The sequence below is a fragment of the Stegodyphus dumicola genome, chromosome 2, assembly GCF_044657685.1.
Source record: "Stegodyphus dumicola isolate Sdum_Otavi_A_Nest chromosome 2, ASM4465768v1".
Taxonomy (NCBI): domain Eukaryota; kingdom Metazoa; phylum Arthropoda; class Arachnida; order Araneae; family Eresidae; genus Stegodyphus; species Stegodyphus dumicola.
In genome coordinates, this window is record NC_140769.1 from 66,185,334 (window position 1) to 66,202,314 (window position 16,981).

Consider the following 16,981-nt stretch of genomic DNA (forward strand, 5'->3'; position numbering starts at 1 on the left):
AAATTGTATTTCTTAAAAAATTATTCTCATATTAAGTTGCTTTTTTTATGCAGATACTCGGATTCATCCGCCGCCAAATGACCACAACCGCAACAAGAGTTGCATTTTTCGGAGACCCAACCCAGATGTTGTGGCTTTCGTGAATGATAAAAAGCTAAATGTTGACATATCAAAATTCCCGCCCGGCACAGAAGTTGTCTACAGATGCAGCGATATCGGCAAATATAGCTTCGAAGGGAGCATCCGACGACGTTGTATGGGAGGACAATGGACAGGTTCAGAACCCATTTGTTTGGGTTTGTCACAAGAATATGACTATGCCCGTAAGAAATTTGTTTGATTCATAGTTTGAATAGTAAAACAAAATGCATTAAGTCTTTCATGACATTAATATTGATTTTTAGCATTATCAATATATTGAATATAATACTTTCTTCTAAATGGCTCTGCATTACAAAAGGTACTGCGTAGGTGTTTGTTAAATGCAGTCAGACTCAATAGTATTTCCAAGCACAAACGTCAGGGTGGACGCTGAAATTCACCTATTATACCTGTTACCCAAAACACCTGAAATCCATGTTAACATTAATAAAAATATAAGGTTTTTATCAGCATTCTTAACATTAGATTCTTACTAATCAGATTGTAAGATTTTCCTAACGTGTGATCATGTAGAATTTCTATGAATGATTTCATAAATCTAAAAGGAAAACGTGAAAACTTAATTACTTTTTGTTTACACAGAATAAACTATTCCGTTTCCTCGAGCTCATAAATGTATGTACAAGCCAGTATATTGTAACAAGGTGAAGGAAATTCATTCTTACAAACGTAATGTGCAAGTCCATAAAATAGATCACATAATACAATTTTATTGTCGCCCAGAGGGTATAGTGGTTAGGGAAGCCGACTACGATACCAAAGGGCCCGGGTTCGAATTCCGGAGAAGACATGGTTGTAACTGTCCGTCCCTTCATAGAAGGCAAAGGTGACCCAATTATTAAGATGATTCCATAATAAAGTGACCACCCCCTTCTGGCCTTAGTAGTGGACAAGCCGAAGTCTGCTGAGAGCCCGCCATTGGTTAAAAAAATTAATGCAAAATATATTGATGCATGCCATATATTTACATGGTTCATAGAGGTTGATTTATATGATGTGGATGAATCTGTTCAACTACAATAAATTGATTAATCGCAGTCGTTGCAAATTGCGTCTCATACAGTACATACCAATAATATCAAATCTGATGAAACTATATTCGTTTGCCAGCTATTTTAGAAAGTAAAATAAATCACAAAATTAAAATCTCTTAAATTTGGAAAATTCCTAGAGATGGTCTAGCTTTCAACTAGAATAGCTTCTAATGGCGAAGATGAGATTCCTATTCAAGCTTAAGTCTAAACCCAAGTTTTTACACGTTTTCAACTAATCACTCATAAAAAATCAATATCTATCAAAATAAAAAATTAATTTATTAATCACATTGTCTAGCTAATAAGAGTTATTTAAATATCGACCAACAGAAATAAGAATTTAACTAATCTCTGGAGGAAAGCATCTTACAAAGACTCTATTCAATGCAAGACAAAACGGAAAGCATATATATTAATACACATTCATGCAAAATAACCCAAACCTTTCTGTTCATTCTAGAATCCAACATACTTTATATTCCTGGCCTGATTTGCAAGAAGTAACAGGTCAGAGATTTTGATGATCAGCTCGAAATTCATTTTAGTATCGAGCTGTCCCTCTAAATCTTAACATTTGCCGTAATCCATAAATCCATAAATCTTGACATTTTTATATCTTGCGTGATTTAAATGCATTGCGTTGTTAAAAAGCAAAATACATTTTACCATTTGTCGTCATAGAAAATGTATTTTGGCCTCCTGTGCTTAAATCAGGAAATAATTCGTAATTCATAAAGTTTTTAATAACCGTAGTGAATTCAATAAGTAGCATCTGATAATTAATAGTGAAAGGTAAATCCCCAAATCATAAACTGACTTCCAAATACTTTGATAGATAATATTTAATTTTAAAAGCTTGTTTATATCGTTTAGTATAATATATTATTAAGCACATTTATATTTAGTTAGCAGTAAATTTAATTCAAAATTTTGTTGCATATATTTTAACTTGATCTATGTTGTGACTTCTTGTAATGGAGCATTTAGAAATAGAAGCAAATCTTTTACAATTGAAAAAAATCCATGTTAATTTCTTCATATTCTTTATTCAAATACTATATATTACTCCATCTTCTTTGCATACTCTAATGCATGTAGGCTTTGGTTATCTTCAAATGCAAATAAAATCCATACCATCAATTTAAAAAAATCAGCTAAACTTTTACTTTCTGTAATTACAGTCAAACTATTTCTTTCTAAAATTACAGTCTATGATTGCATCAAAACTTTTACTTTCTGATTACTATGGGAGAGTTTCTATGGTTACAGTTTTTATTATTTGTTTGTTCGGCTAATTTATGAAAAGGAATAAAATTGGCTGCCGAAAGTTTTCTTCGTGTTCATCGTGCATTTCAAAAAAAAAAAAAAAAAAAAAATCTCGCTCAATATTTAAACAAAAAACAATACCAGAACAGAGTATGAACATTTAGTAAAGTAATAAGTTATTTTTAAGTAATAATGAAATTTTAAGTATATTTGTGACACTCAAATTAAGGTTTAGAACTTACACGTTTTGTCCTTTTTCGTTTTCTTTGATATTTCTTTATAGTAGAAAAAGCACCGACAATTCTATTTCGACACCAGATCGGCCAAATTGCTCAAAGTAACGATGGAAAACTCATAGTCTATCCTGGGACAGTTCTTCATTTGGAATGCCTATGGATCAGGAAGTACGGAACACCACACTGGGAAGTTAGTCACAAAAACAGAAAGTATCCAGAAGGTAAAGTGGATTTTGTTAATGTTTTTTTGTATAAATTTAAATGGTGGATTAAAACTAGTTATAAACTAGGTAAATAAATATGTTATGCTTTATGTTAGAAATATTATTTCTTATTTTTATAACAAAATTATAGCAACACATTTTACTTGCTAAATTTCTGTTTTTTATTATCTGAGTAAGACTCCAAAATTATTATGAAAGCCTCTAAACCCGGATGAAGGAATTTTGTAGCAGTAGGTATTTTCTCTTGCAAAATACCGAAAAATGAAACAACTAATACATTTGCTAATGAAAAAGTGGTTTAGTTGCAGTTAATTGATAAAACTAACTTTTAAACAATCTGTCCAGTTACATATCCTTCTGAGATCCAATACTGAGATCTTCATAGTTGTAACATTATTAGGTAAATAAACTTCCTTAAATCCGACCAAAAACTTATACCCTTAATCATTTTAAAATTTATTAAGTGCCATGTATTTTTTCAATACTAAATAATGTAATATTTGAAGCAGAAGAAAACTTTTAAGAGTTTTTAGTTATCTTTTTTCCAGTATCTATCAAAATCAAAAACAGGCAAAAGGCCCTTGTGGGCTTTGCCCTGAAAGAAATAATCTACTTAATTTTCTAGGAAAAAATAATACCCTGGTTTAAAATATATAAGTTTATATTTTACACAATACGTAATACACTGAAAGCATGGAAGCAAAACTGAATTCTTTTCCTTTTCTTGTTTGTTTAAACAATTTTAAGTGAAACAATATTGCATTTTAGATTGTTTTATGAAAACATTTACATAATTCGCATCCAGTAACAGGTTCTACGTTGAAATAAGATAAAGAATAGAGTCTTCTTAAGAGCTTTTTAACCGAGCCTTTATGAATTGGTCTTTGCTGTCAGTAAATTACAGTGTCGTAGATTGCAAAAGTTAATCACAGTTTTGATGTAGAAAAAAAAACGTAGTCTTTAAAAATATTTAAGATACTATATTTTTTAAAAAACTTAAGTGCCTCATAAACATACTAAGATATGTTTGCTTTTTATCCTCTTCCACAATTATATTTTCTATAGCTATATTTTTCGTAATTTCAAATTAAATCTCTTTTCATACTTGCTGTAAATTTATTAATTTGTAAAGTATACAATTAATATCATTTTCTGTTACTTGCTAAAAGGTCTGCATGTTTCGTATTTTAAAAATACTATTTTTCCAAAAAATATTTTAGCGTAATTCCCTTTCTACGTCATTAATCGTTTTTCGGAATTAGTTAATTTTTTATCTTCTCTTCTCGATTACAAAGGGTGAATGACAAATTCAATTACTCCAATTTAATTCAATTTTCAAAGTTAGTACATGATTGAATAACTTTTTTTTTATAGGTTGGACGAATGAGCCAGGAAGGGATTCCCAGCTAGAATACAGACTATCAATCTACCATGCAAAAACAGAAGATTCAGGTCTCTTCACATGCGTTACGCCCATGGGGCATCAGCATGCAGTGGAGATCGTCGTGTCAGGTAATTCGATGAGATTATGATTGCTTGAATTAATAGCTTGTGAAGATCAAATGCTTCTCCGTATCTGCCCTTTATCTCTACTGTTAAGGTGTTTCTTCTTCTAAATGTATTTCGCGTACATGTACCACTCATTTTACGTGCAAGCTCTCGATTTTACAAATTCATAAATGCTACAAAAAAATGTTCAAAAAATCGGAGCTTGATCAGTGAGAATTTCATTAAAGTCCATCAACTGACCAAAACCAAAAACATAGTTTCTAAAATCGAATGGCTCTTAAACTGAGATACCTAAGCACGAGAGTTGAGTGCATTATGCGTTTTAGCATAACCAAAGAAGATAGCAGTCCTGCATGCAATCAGCTGTCTAGTGCCTTTTTGCCTAATATATTTACTGAGTGTCGCTATGCCACAGTCAGAAAATTCTCACATTATTCCAAACTTTTCTCTTTCATTCCAGTTAAGATAAATATAACGAACCTCTCTCATAAGAACCATTAAGGACCTTCTTAAGATGATACCACCTTTGAAACAGGCCAATATTTCTGTAAACAAACAAACACTGTCATTGAGCATCATCTCTCTAAAACAATCCTAGTCATTTTACAGAAACTCAGAATCGATCTGAAAGAAATTAAATTCACCTGGAATGATAAGTGGTCGTCTAGGTTACTGTAGTAGTCTTTACCACAGCCTCAGTAAGCTCAGTGATTAAAAATGAATTCCAGTCCTCAAGGGACTATTATTTAGCCTTCGCTAAAATAGCTATTATTTTTCATTTTACGTTTCCTCTTCTTTTCAGATTATTACTTTATTTCTATAAGCATCATACGCTAACTTAAATTATTAATTCTCATTACATTTCAAACTTTTTCATTAGTATTCAGTTAGAAGTAGCATAATTAATAATTATAGTGCGAAATTAAATTATCGCTCTTGTGTATTCAAGTGACAGGATGAGCCAACTATCTCCTTCTTAAATCAAAAACTATAAATCATTGATCTTTTGACTAACGCTTACCCGAAAAACTGGTCCAATGTTTAACCCGGTCCAATGTTTAACCGACGGGTCATATTCTAGCCTGGCAAAAGTGTAATCAAGACTTCTTATTACTGTCTGGAATTTTAAAATATTCTGAACTAACACTACAGAATAATAACATTTTCGTGACTCTAAATATCGATGGAATTTAAATCGTTTTATGTAAGGATTCACTGTACATTTCTATTTTTTTACTTCTGTTATATTTTTGCTAGGAAGCGGATGCCATTCTTTGGCCCACGGGCTCAAGGGCAAGATTTTAACTGCCTCTTCGTTCGAAAACGTTTGGCAATCGTGATCTAGGTCAAGTCATAAAAAATAGGCTTCTTACGCCTAAGAGCTAGTTTATTGTCGATGAAGAGGAAACATTAAAGAAAGAAATGTCAAGAGTTTCTCTGTATTGATAAATGCTACCCGTAACCAATACACGAATGTTAAAAAAATAAAGAATTGTAAACTAGTTCTGTAAATTGAATTGTTATTTAAAATTAAAAAAAAAGTTATTATTTTGCATGGTTGAGGTAATGCTTATTCGCTCTTAATAAATACTGCATTTCTCATATTTTAAATTACAAGTCTAATTTTTAAGGTTATGCAGTTGTGTATGATGTAATTAGACAGGTGCTTATTTTTTTTCTTAAAATGTGCTTGAAAAGTGCTTATAGGTGCTTATTTTTTTAACTAAAATGTGGCTATGAACTATGTATTGAGTATAAATATTCTACATGTACTGCTGTATGTCGTTTTTGTTATATATAATTGCTATGTTTATTGTAATATGAATTTTCATTATGTCTAAAGGAATTAATAAATCACTTTATTTCGAAGCTGAAACTTAAAAAACAATTACTAGGTGACTCAAAACTCGCGCATGAAAAGAGAATGAGAATCATGCATTGTCAAATCATAGTTGTTACAAGATTATTCGGTAGATAAAGCTCCCAATGCAGTTATAATTTTAAAAGGTAAATTTAGGTATAATTTGAAACTTGGAAAAAAATAATTACCGATTTAAAGCATTATAGGTATGTTTGCTGAAGAAAGTATTTGAATCAGGTCTTTTATTGTAAAACTTGTGTTTCAAATGGCATTCAAAATCTAAGTTCAGTGACTGTAGCACCTAAGTTAGGAAATGATGTGCAGGTGATTGTAATAGGTTAGAACAATTCTCATATGTGACAGCATTTTGAGCAATACTCACAAATTACCAATTATTTTATAGAATAACTATATTATGTATTATGTAATCATAGCATTTATTTACAATAAAAAATAAAAACATTTTTCATTGTATCATTTATAACATTCCTTGTGATTTGTCTTATTGCTATATTCAATTCATTATGGTTAACTGGAAATACCTCAAAACATATCTTTATATTTTAGAGAAAAAACTGAATTCGTCCTTGATATCATTCCAATCTGTATATCAGTTTCTTGATATCATTAAATCTGTCTTGTCATAAAATAATAGTTCTTTGAAATAGTATGTGAATAATTTGTTGTATTTTGTAATGATGGACTGGCCTAAAGCCGCGAGACTTTTCATGCATGTCTTGAAAGTATAATTGTTCATCTCGAAGTGAATTTTTCAAAGTTCGATTTGAATGTTTTCTTGTGTAATGCCGGAATGATTTTTTCCCTAAATCTTTGTTTAAGAAAGAAGCTAAAAATATCACAATTTTACCGCATGCACCTTCTGATAAAATAGAAAAAAGTCTTTTAAATGACTTTCAAAGAATTTTTGATGTAATCTATGCTAAGAAAAATTGCCGATTCTTTTTTTTTTTTTTTTTTTTTTTTTTTTTAAATTATTCAATTTTTGCTGACATGTAGAGTCATTAGGTTTTTTTGAAGCAGGAGACATGAAAAAGGCGCAATGCCCTCGCCAAGAGTCAACCCGGAACCTCTCGAATACGCGCCAAGTGTGCTACCGTTACACCACGAAAGCATACTGGAAGGAGGAAGAAAATACCTTATAGCCATGCGGTCTAAAACTTCAACATCTATAAATGTTGCAAAGTTTTAAAATTTTCGCAGTTATTAAACAAACTCTTCTCCCTGTTTTAAATAAAAAATTGCTTGAAAACTATTAATTAGATGATTTTCTGCAATATTTCCTCAACATATCATGTAAGAACTTTTGCGGCATGAGTTTTCAAACTGAAAGCACTTCCGTTTCCTGCTACATCACTCGACTACATCGGGGAGAAGCCAAAGAAACGGTTGCGCACTTTGTCATGTAAATAGAAATAAACAGTTGGGTATCCGCATAAGGTATTGGAATATTAACAGAATTTCAATGGACAGCAGAAACTTCAGCGTAAAAATGACAAGTAGAGAATAACTACATTCAATTTAAGTAGATTTCTCTTTGATAATTTTTATTTTGAAAATAAGCTTCCTTGCTTGCCTCTTTGCCCCTTTTTTTTTTTTTTTTTTTTTTAATTACGTACAACCAATAATTGTTTTTTACTTTTTATTACATTTTTCTGAACTAATTAAACACTTTTTATACGTGTTTTATTTTTTGTTTAGATTTTAATTTATTTTATTTATATAATCGTAAACAAAGGGACACCAAAAAGAAATTAATTAAAGAAATTATCATATAACGTATAATAAAAATAAAAATTAAATTAGAAATTGCAAACGAATTTGGTTCTTTTAATGGTTTGAGTTTTTGGTATTATTATTATTGTTACGAGTTACACAAACCATACAGAAGGCCAGCCGAGTAATGAGCTAGTCATATAAAATTAAGAATTTTTTATTATAAAGAAATGCAAAACTTAATCGAATGATCCAAGAAAAGGCTCCAGTTACAATTATCGCCTGACATAAATTTCTCCAGAATACATTTTCCCCCGTCTTGCAATATTGGCAGCATTTCAAAGCATTACTGAATATTTACAGGAAAAGGTGCATTGAAAAAAACATCCCCATATAGTTAGTTATCTTTTATATTCATGGATTATTTGTATTCATCATTTGACAAGATACCAACGAAGGATTTTCATTTCGTATTTAGCATTTAATGGAATTTTCTTAATTAATTTTAGGTCTTTAAATTGATTATTATCATAGAGTACTTGTTGAAGTTTAAGCAACCTTATACTAATTAATAATTTAATAGCAATAAATTAATTTCTGTAGGTTCCTTTTACTCTGTAAGTTCTCTACTTTTCTTGAAGGAAAAAGTCTCAATTTAAGTTAGAAAAGCCGGACCTCAATAAAGCAATGTTAGACAACAATCGTGCTAGATTAAGGCTAAATTAAGGCTTATTCACAAAACGTTTTAAATAAAAATTCTAAAAAAAAATGCATTCATGTATAATAGCAAATTATGAAAATTAATCTCAAAATAATTGCTTTAAACTTCTTACCTTAAAATTAATTTATTCATCTGATATGAACATAACAAATGGTGGTAGTAACCATATATGCAATTCCATTTTGAATATGTAATTTGAAAGCAGAAACTTCGCACGGAAATGCATTAGCGATGGATTTGCCACAGCACATACAATTTATCCCATTCTCAAGTTTTCGTGGGTTCCGGTTCAAGAGTAAGTGTTTGTCAATACAGATCAAGTATTTGAACGTAAATTGATAATCCATGTTTCTATGCACCCCTTCTAAATCCGCAAATAAATCATGGCCTTCCTAGTGATATGTATTTCTATTACCAAGGGAAACAATACCTGTACATATAGAAAATAATTCATCTGATATGAACATAACAAATGGTGGTAGTAACCATATATGCAATTCCATTTTGAATATGTAATTTGAAAGCAGAAACTTCGCACGGAAATGCATTAGCGATGGATTTGCCACAGCACATACAATTTATCCCATTCTCAAGTTTTCGTGGGTTCCGGTTCAAGAGTAAGTGTTTGTCAATACAGATCAAGTATTTGAACGTAAATTGATAATCCATGTTTCTATGCACCCCTTCTAAATCCGCAAATAAATCATGGCCTTCCTAGTGATATGTATTTCTATTACCAAGGAAAACAATACCTGTACATATAGAAAATAAAAATTAAATTAATTCTGTAATGCATGAAATAAAAGTTCTAACGAGTAATTTATAAAATCATCCAACTATTAGTTTATGGATTTATTTAATATGGTAACATTCTCATGTTACGTTCTGCTAAAATGCAATACAGCTACAAATATCAAGGTCGCTTATTGTTATTTCGAGGTCATTTACATTTAAGCCTAATCTTAATAGTTAATAATAGTTTTAGTTAATAATAGAAATAATAGTTTTTCCGTACTAAACGCATCCTTTCAAAGCTGTTAATTGTTACTTTCGTACTCAAGGCAAATAACTTACATTTCTTCTATTATTATCATCTCACTTGCTGTTGTTGTTGTTAATTATTATTATTATTATTAACCCAAAGGGGCAATTTGCCCAAAAGGGCTATTAATTTCGTTTTGACATTTTGCGCCCATTCACTATAAACGGCGAATCACTTTTTAAATTGTTGCCACCGAATATTAGAGCCCTGTATTATAATTAAAGAAATTAAATAATGAAGAATCTGCATAAATCTATGTATGTTTCTCGCATTGTCATAAAACAACGATATCTAGAGCCATCAAATTTTGAATATCGTAGTACGTCTCCACACGAATACGGGCATCTGGAAGCCGGAATTTGGAATTTTTTTTATTATCTCTTTCATATTTTGTAAAGCATTTATGAGTTTTTGAGTATGTGTGCAGGCACGCCTCCACATTATTCAGCGTCAAGTGTGCTATCCGCTTAAATGCTTAAATGATATCAAAGGTAGAAATGTTCAATTTTTTCTGGGTGATATTATTGTTGCTGCTGACAGTGTATCTGAATTGAAGGTAATTCTTCAAAAGGTTTTTGATAGGCTAAGGGCATTCAATTTGACTTTGGATCCAGCTAAAGTGCAGTTATGCAAATCTGATATAACTTATTTAGGTTTTAACATTTCTAAAGCAGGTTTTTCTCCTTCTGAAGATAACTTGTTTAACATCAAACAACAAACAAACTTTTCATATGCAATTGGATAAGCAGCCTGATATTGTGGACAGATGGTTATTGTATTTACAAAATTTTGATTATACTTTAAAGGTTTCAAAATTCCCTATTCCAAAAGATGTTAAACAAGTTCAAGCTTTTCTTGGTATGATGAATTATTTTAGACACTTAATCCATAATTTTGCTGAGATCGCACAGTCAATAGTACACTTGACTAAAAGAAATGTACCTTTTGTTTGGAATCAAGACTGTCAGGATGCTTTTGATCTGTTACAATCAATAATGTTAGAAAAGCCAACTATAAAAAACATTGATGATAATCATGAATTTTTTTTTTAATTACTGATACTTCTAAAGTAGCTATTTGTGGTATTCTTTTGCAAAACATTGATGACAAATTCTTTCCTGTAGAATTTTATTCGAAACTTCTGACTCCTGCTGAGTCTAGGTATCCATCTATTAGACGTGAGCTCTATGCTATATTTTCATCTGTGAAACATTTTCATGAACATTTGTATGGAAAAAAATTTACTATATTAACTGATGCTAAACCTCTTACTTTTCATATGCAATTGGATAAGCAGCCTGATATTGTGGACAGATGGTTATTGTATTTACAAAATTTTGATTATACTTTAAAGCACATACCTGGTTTTTATAATCCTGTTGATTTTCTTTCTAGAGTTCCTGAAGAATCTCATAACGTAAACAATATTAACTTATTTCAACCAAAAAATAATCAATTAAGCATTCAAAATGTAGTTAATGACCAAAAAGATGATAAAATCATTAATGATATCATATATAATATCGATATTAACGATAACAAAATTAACAATAACAATTCTGAGATTTGTAACAAATATTTTATTGATCAGAAAAATGGTATAGTAATGGTTAAGTTAAGACATAGAGCACATCATTTAAAGACAAGGCATTTAGAAAACAAAATTCTACTTCCAAATTCTTTAGTGAAACCTTGCTTAGAGATTGTTCATGCTCCACATTTTGGTACCAACAAGACTTATGAATTCATAAAAAAGAAATATTTCTGGAAGGGCATGTTTTTAGACACAAAAACCTTTTGTGAAAATTGTCAACAATGTTTGGAAAATAAACCCAAATCTTCTAGAACAGTCACAAGTAATATAAAGATGTCTAATTTAGCCCCTGGAGAGGTGTTACCTATTGACATTGTAGGTAAATTACCCAGGTCACACGATGGTAAATTTTTCATTTTAACAATTATTGATCATTATTCGAGATATTTAGAGCCTATTCCTTTAACCAATATCACTTCTGCAACAATCATAAGATGTATGAATCTGTATTTTTCAAAATTCGGTATTCCAAAGATAATATTATCTGACTACTGGTCAAATTTTTGTTCGGCTGAATTTGAGAATTTTTTAACAGATTTAAATATTGAACACAGAAAAAGTTCCATTTATTACCCACAATCTAATGGGATCATAGAACGAGTTCACAGAACTATGAAAGAAAGCATAGCTTCATTATCTAATCAGGTCTTTGAATGGTCTGATAGATTGGCATTTTTTAAACTGTATTACAATAATTCAAAACACATAGTAACTGGTTTCACTCCTGCTCAGTTATTTTTTGGGCGAGAACTCAATACACCTTTAGACTTAAATAATGAACCACATGCAGTAGACAATCCTTCACAATACTTGTTGTGTCAAAAGGAACACATTAAAGCCACTAGAGAATTATTCAAACAAAATGAAGAAAAGTATTTTCAAACTCAAGATAAAGTTGTGAAAGGCAGAGAAAGTCCTAAATTTAACATTGGAGACGAAGTATTTTTAAAGGCTTTACAACCACCTCATGCTTTACAGCCAAAATACACTGGTCCTTCCAAAATCGTAAAATTTTTTCCAAATGAAAACTATTTAATTCAAAATATCATTGACAGCAAAACTCAAAAAATTCATTGTAGTAAATTGTTTAAAAGAGTTCCCCTGAGGTCAGATTTAACTAATTAATAGCATTGTTTTCATCGAGGTTGTTTTTTCGAGTTCACTAAGTAAAAAAAAATAATAAGAATTAAAGAAATAAAGAAAAAATTCACACATGTTTGTGTTGATTTATGAATGTAGTAGATTTAATTCCAATTGTTTTTTTTTTTTTTTTTTTTTTTTTTTTTTTTTTGAGTTTTTTGGTTAGTATGAGTGTAGGTTGGCGACCTTCATGTATACGTTTAGTCAGTTACAGGCTGGTCCGGGTTGACTAAGGTCATGGAATTTCAAAAAAAAAAAAAAAAAAATAAGAGAGAGTAACTAAAGAAAAAAAAATTCTAAAGTAATATAAAGATGTCTGATTTAGCCCTAAAACACTTAGTGGTTATTACAAGTATCCAGTTAGTAATGAAAATGTGCTATTTTAACAATTTGAGAATTTGGAATAACTAAGTTGTAAAAGAAAATTGTAGAGTAATCATTCTTACACATTTGCAAAATTATTAGAAAAAACTGATGCTATTTAAAAGAGATGATAAAATGATATGATTTGAAAATTGTTAAATAAGATATATAGTAATCAAGAGTTGTTAACAACAGTGAAATATTGTATGAAATATGAGATGTGTTCAGTTACAAATGTAATGTGTCTACAGATTGTAGTGAAATTCATGCTACTGTATGTGAAACATGTATTGTATGTATTAGTTCTTAGTTTTAATTTTTAACTTGACTCACATGTGTAGCAGCTTATCCCCAATTTTTTTTTTTTTTTTTTTTTTTTAATTTATGCCAGACAGTGAGATTTTGATAATTGAATATTTGATCATAATTTGGATTATGCCAGACAGATATATTCGTTTAAGTTAATATGTACTCATTTCAAATGTATACCAGATCTTAAAATTCTGATTTATATGATTTCAAATATATCAAGTTTATCTACAAATTAGTGTTGTGCTTCGTCAAGATTCATGATATTCTGAACTGTGCTATGTTCCTTTTTCTTCGGCCGGAGGGAATGTGCAGGCAAGCCTCCACATTATTCAGCGTCAGGTGTGCTATCCGCAACCGCTCAAGGACAACAACGAAAAAGATTGCAACAACCGGTTTCTCGCTTCTCCTGCTGCTGGCGTTCGAGGGTGTAGGACGGTTTTCGGTCTGTCTTCTTCCTGGCCGATGCGATGTGCCATTTTCCTGCTTCCTTTTGCTGTTCCTTAGATGCTGTCTGCTATACATAAAAATCCTTTTTAGCGAGATTTTTACTTGAAGATTCAAGAAAATAATTACTCCTGTTTCCTGTACATCATTTCAGAAGATAATTTTTGTTCAGCTTCTTCCTCCTTTCGAGAACTCTTCGCGCCCACGTATTTGTGAGATCTGAAACTTCCTGATTTAAAGAAAAAAATGCAGAAATACGCTTAGCGACTGCTATCAAAATGTAATTATTCCTTTAACGTTAAGACTTTGTTTGGAGCTGATGAAGAAAGATTGACTTTATTCTGAGTAAAACGTTAATTCTGGTGATGCGCATCACTCGTACTTGATGTTCAAATTTATTCGTTTGTCTGGTTGATAAAAATATTTATATTAATGCTTATTTCAATATCAGAGATGAAGAATAAAAAATAATTGATTTGGTAGCATACAGTTGTCATACTTTGGGGTAAGTACTTTGATTTCATATTTCCTTCTAGATCACACATTTTGATCTGCACGTTAGTAAGTATTTATGGGTTATTGCTACACAACGCGATTTACTAAGTAAGCAATTAATTTGAATTACATTTGCTAATCATTTAATTCAAAGATCGCCAAGTGACTATTTTTGGTGCTCAAGTAATTCTAATTCACTACACTTAATTCTATTTCATTTTTTTACATTTAGCACCGTAACACGCCATACATTATAACAATAGGAATCTGAACGATTTCATAGCGAGCAAATGGCAACACTGTACGAAAAAAAAATAAAACATTTTTATCTCCAGCTCGCGAAACTGTGTAGCGGAAATTCTAAATATACGCTCTTTTAAAAATTTTGTGATATTGTTGTTGAACTCAATTTTATGAAACATGAGATTTAATAAATAAATGTGACAAACAAAATGTTTAAAAAACGCCCCTTTTGGCGTAATATAAATAATAAATCTGAAAGCTTTCAGATTTATTATTTTTATTATTTACTATTATTATTGGCAGTCAAACTTTACTTTTTAGTCCGTATCACTTTTCAAATGTTGCCACCAAATGTTATCGCCACGTGTTACTAGTGAATATAAAAAATATCAAAACACAAATAAAAAGGTATTGCACCCAAATGCTATCTCTTTGTACTGTTTTTAAAGAAATAACAGAGCGAATATAAAAAAAAATATTCGACTTACCATAATGGACATATTTTGAACTGGCATGAATCGACAGGGATAGTGGCTCATGCATAGGCACCCTGCTGTCAGTACCATTCCAATCAGAACTCGTTATAAAATATTCATTTTCGTTTAAATTTAATCAGCCTGTTATTAATTAACAAACTAAGTGATTTAAATGCTATAATCCCAGTTATTTATCTCTTTTATTAAATACTAGCTGGACCCATGAAATTATACTAGCTGAATTTATTAAAAGCATTATATTATCAGGACTACTATTTCTTCTTATTTGTTTAGCAAACATATAGGTGTCCTGAGTAGAACAGTGCGTTTACTGAAAACTGTGTCCTAAGCTACTGTAGAAGATATGACAAAGATAAGAAGGGTTTAATTACCCTTTATTCTCCACAATTTACAAGTGCTCCTGCGCTTCGGGATACAAAGACCAGCACTTGTGGTCTGAACGTAAGAAAATAAGAACTACAAACTAACTAAATTTAATTAAGAGCTAAACTCAAATATTTTACACAGACTAGTAACACTAAGATTAGCCTTTTAGATTTTTTACGTATGTAGTACTCGGAATGCGGGAAAACTACAATAGTCTTCAATAACAAGAAGACTAAATTTCTGGCCTTAAAGGCGGACAACAACTGACTGAAAGCGCGCGTGAAGTGGCGAGAACTGTCGCTCTCTCTTGGCGTATAAATAAAACTAACCCGTTTATTCTGGCCTGAAGTTGAAAAAAAAGAGAGGACAGTAAAGTTTTAAAATAAAATAAACGTTAGTAAAACTTAAGATCCTTATAATATATACCACACGTCAGCGACAACTCCTTTCTCCCCGTAAATACTACAACCCTATCAAATTCTAACGCTATGAACACTGACTGTTATAACCATTTTTTTCTCCGATTCAGATTTTGCAAACAAGTAAATTAATTCCTCTCTGGCCATATTTCTGTACTTAACTCTGTATTTAAATACCTTCCTTATTGATTTGACGTCTTAATCTAATAAGAATGTATTAATTTGTGCATGTCCCGGTTATTTTATATTGATTTTGCACTGCTTCGCTATGCTCAATGTGACGATTTCGGGGAATATTTTTTTCTACAGTAAGAATTTCACTACTTTAATCATAAATTCAGTTTAATTTTTGGCTTGTACTTTATATTAAGCAGAATTACTAACTAAATGTTCATTTTATTTACTTTTTTACTTTGTCATAAATTCAGTTTCGTTCGTGGCTCCTGCTTTAAATCAAGCAGAATAACTAATATATTATAAGGTTCCAACCTAGAATTTAGTTAAGTGTGTGGAACCTTGAGAACCAGTAAGCGAATAATCGCTTCAGCTCAGGAAACAGAAACGTAAACTCAAGAAGAAACTCAAACAGAAACGTAAACTCAATAATTACCCTTTATTGCTCAAAATAAGGCTTAACAGATAGTCTTTTCTCAGGACGTACAGGAAAGCCTCTACTTGGGGTATAACTCAAGAATACTAGGAAATAAAACTTAACTAATACTTAACTAAAAAGATATAGCCGAAGCTATCAAAATTCTACAGGAGTTGGCACCTAAATGTTAACTAAACGGCGAAGCTATCAAGGGCCTGAAATACGGCCGAACGCAGTTATATCTTAAGAGAGAGTGCAGCCAAAAGGGGAAAGCGCTAGTCAGAATCTTTGGCTCTCTAACGAAGTCAGTGAAACTTCGACTTAAGTACTGCTCTTCCTTCGTTTGTATTTAACTGCGATTCTAAAAACACACTCTGGCCGGAAATCAATGTAAGTTGAAATTAGAAGCGATAGGAAAGTAACTTTAACTAAAGATAACTGTTAAAAACGTAAAATAAACTTTAAAATATGTTCATTTTCTTTACTTTTCTAATTAGTTTTTGACTGTAATTCGATTCTTACTTGGGAAAAAAGACGAAACACTCTCGCTAATTTTGGTTATTTTTAATTAATCGAAGACGGGTTCGTTCCCCTTGAAAGTCAATCAATCTCTGATCAATAACAATAATCACTTCTTTTTTCTGAACTTTGGTTTTAGTATTTGGTATAGTTCTTGATTTTGCAGCTTATAATTAAAGCTGTCATAATTTTTGCTACAATAGAATTT

General features: G+C 30.9%; 1 protein-coding gene across 3 annotated transcripts in view; it reads left to right on the forward strand.

Annotated features, from left to right (window-relative positions):
* Positions 1–16,981, forward strand: part of LOC118190665 (sushi, von Willebrand factor type A, EGF and pentraxin domain-containing protein 1-like) — a 693,686-nt gene that overhangs the window by 663,574 nt on the left and 13,131 nt on the right. For 2 of the 3 annotated variants that reach the window (XM_085810736.1, XM_085810734.1), the window contains 3 exons: positions 54–323; positions 2,746–2,919; positions 4,297–4,434. In XM_085810736.1, coding sequence (XP_085666862.1) covers positions 54–323; positions 2,746–2,919; positions 4,297–4,434 — 582 coding nt within the window. The remainder of the gene's footprint in view (positions 1–53; positions 324–2,745; positions 2,920–4,296; positions 4,435–16,981) is intronic. The other variant, XM_085810735.1, reaches the window with a different exon arrangement.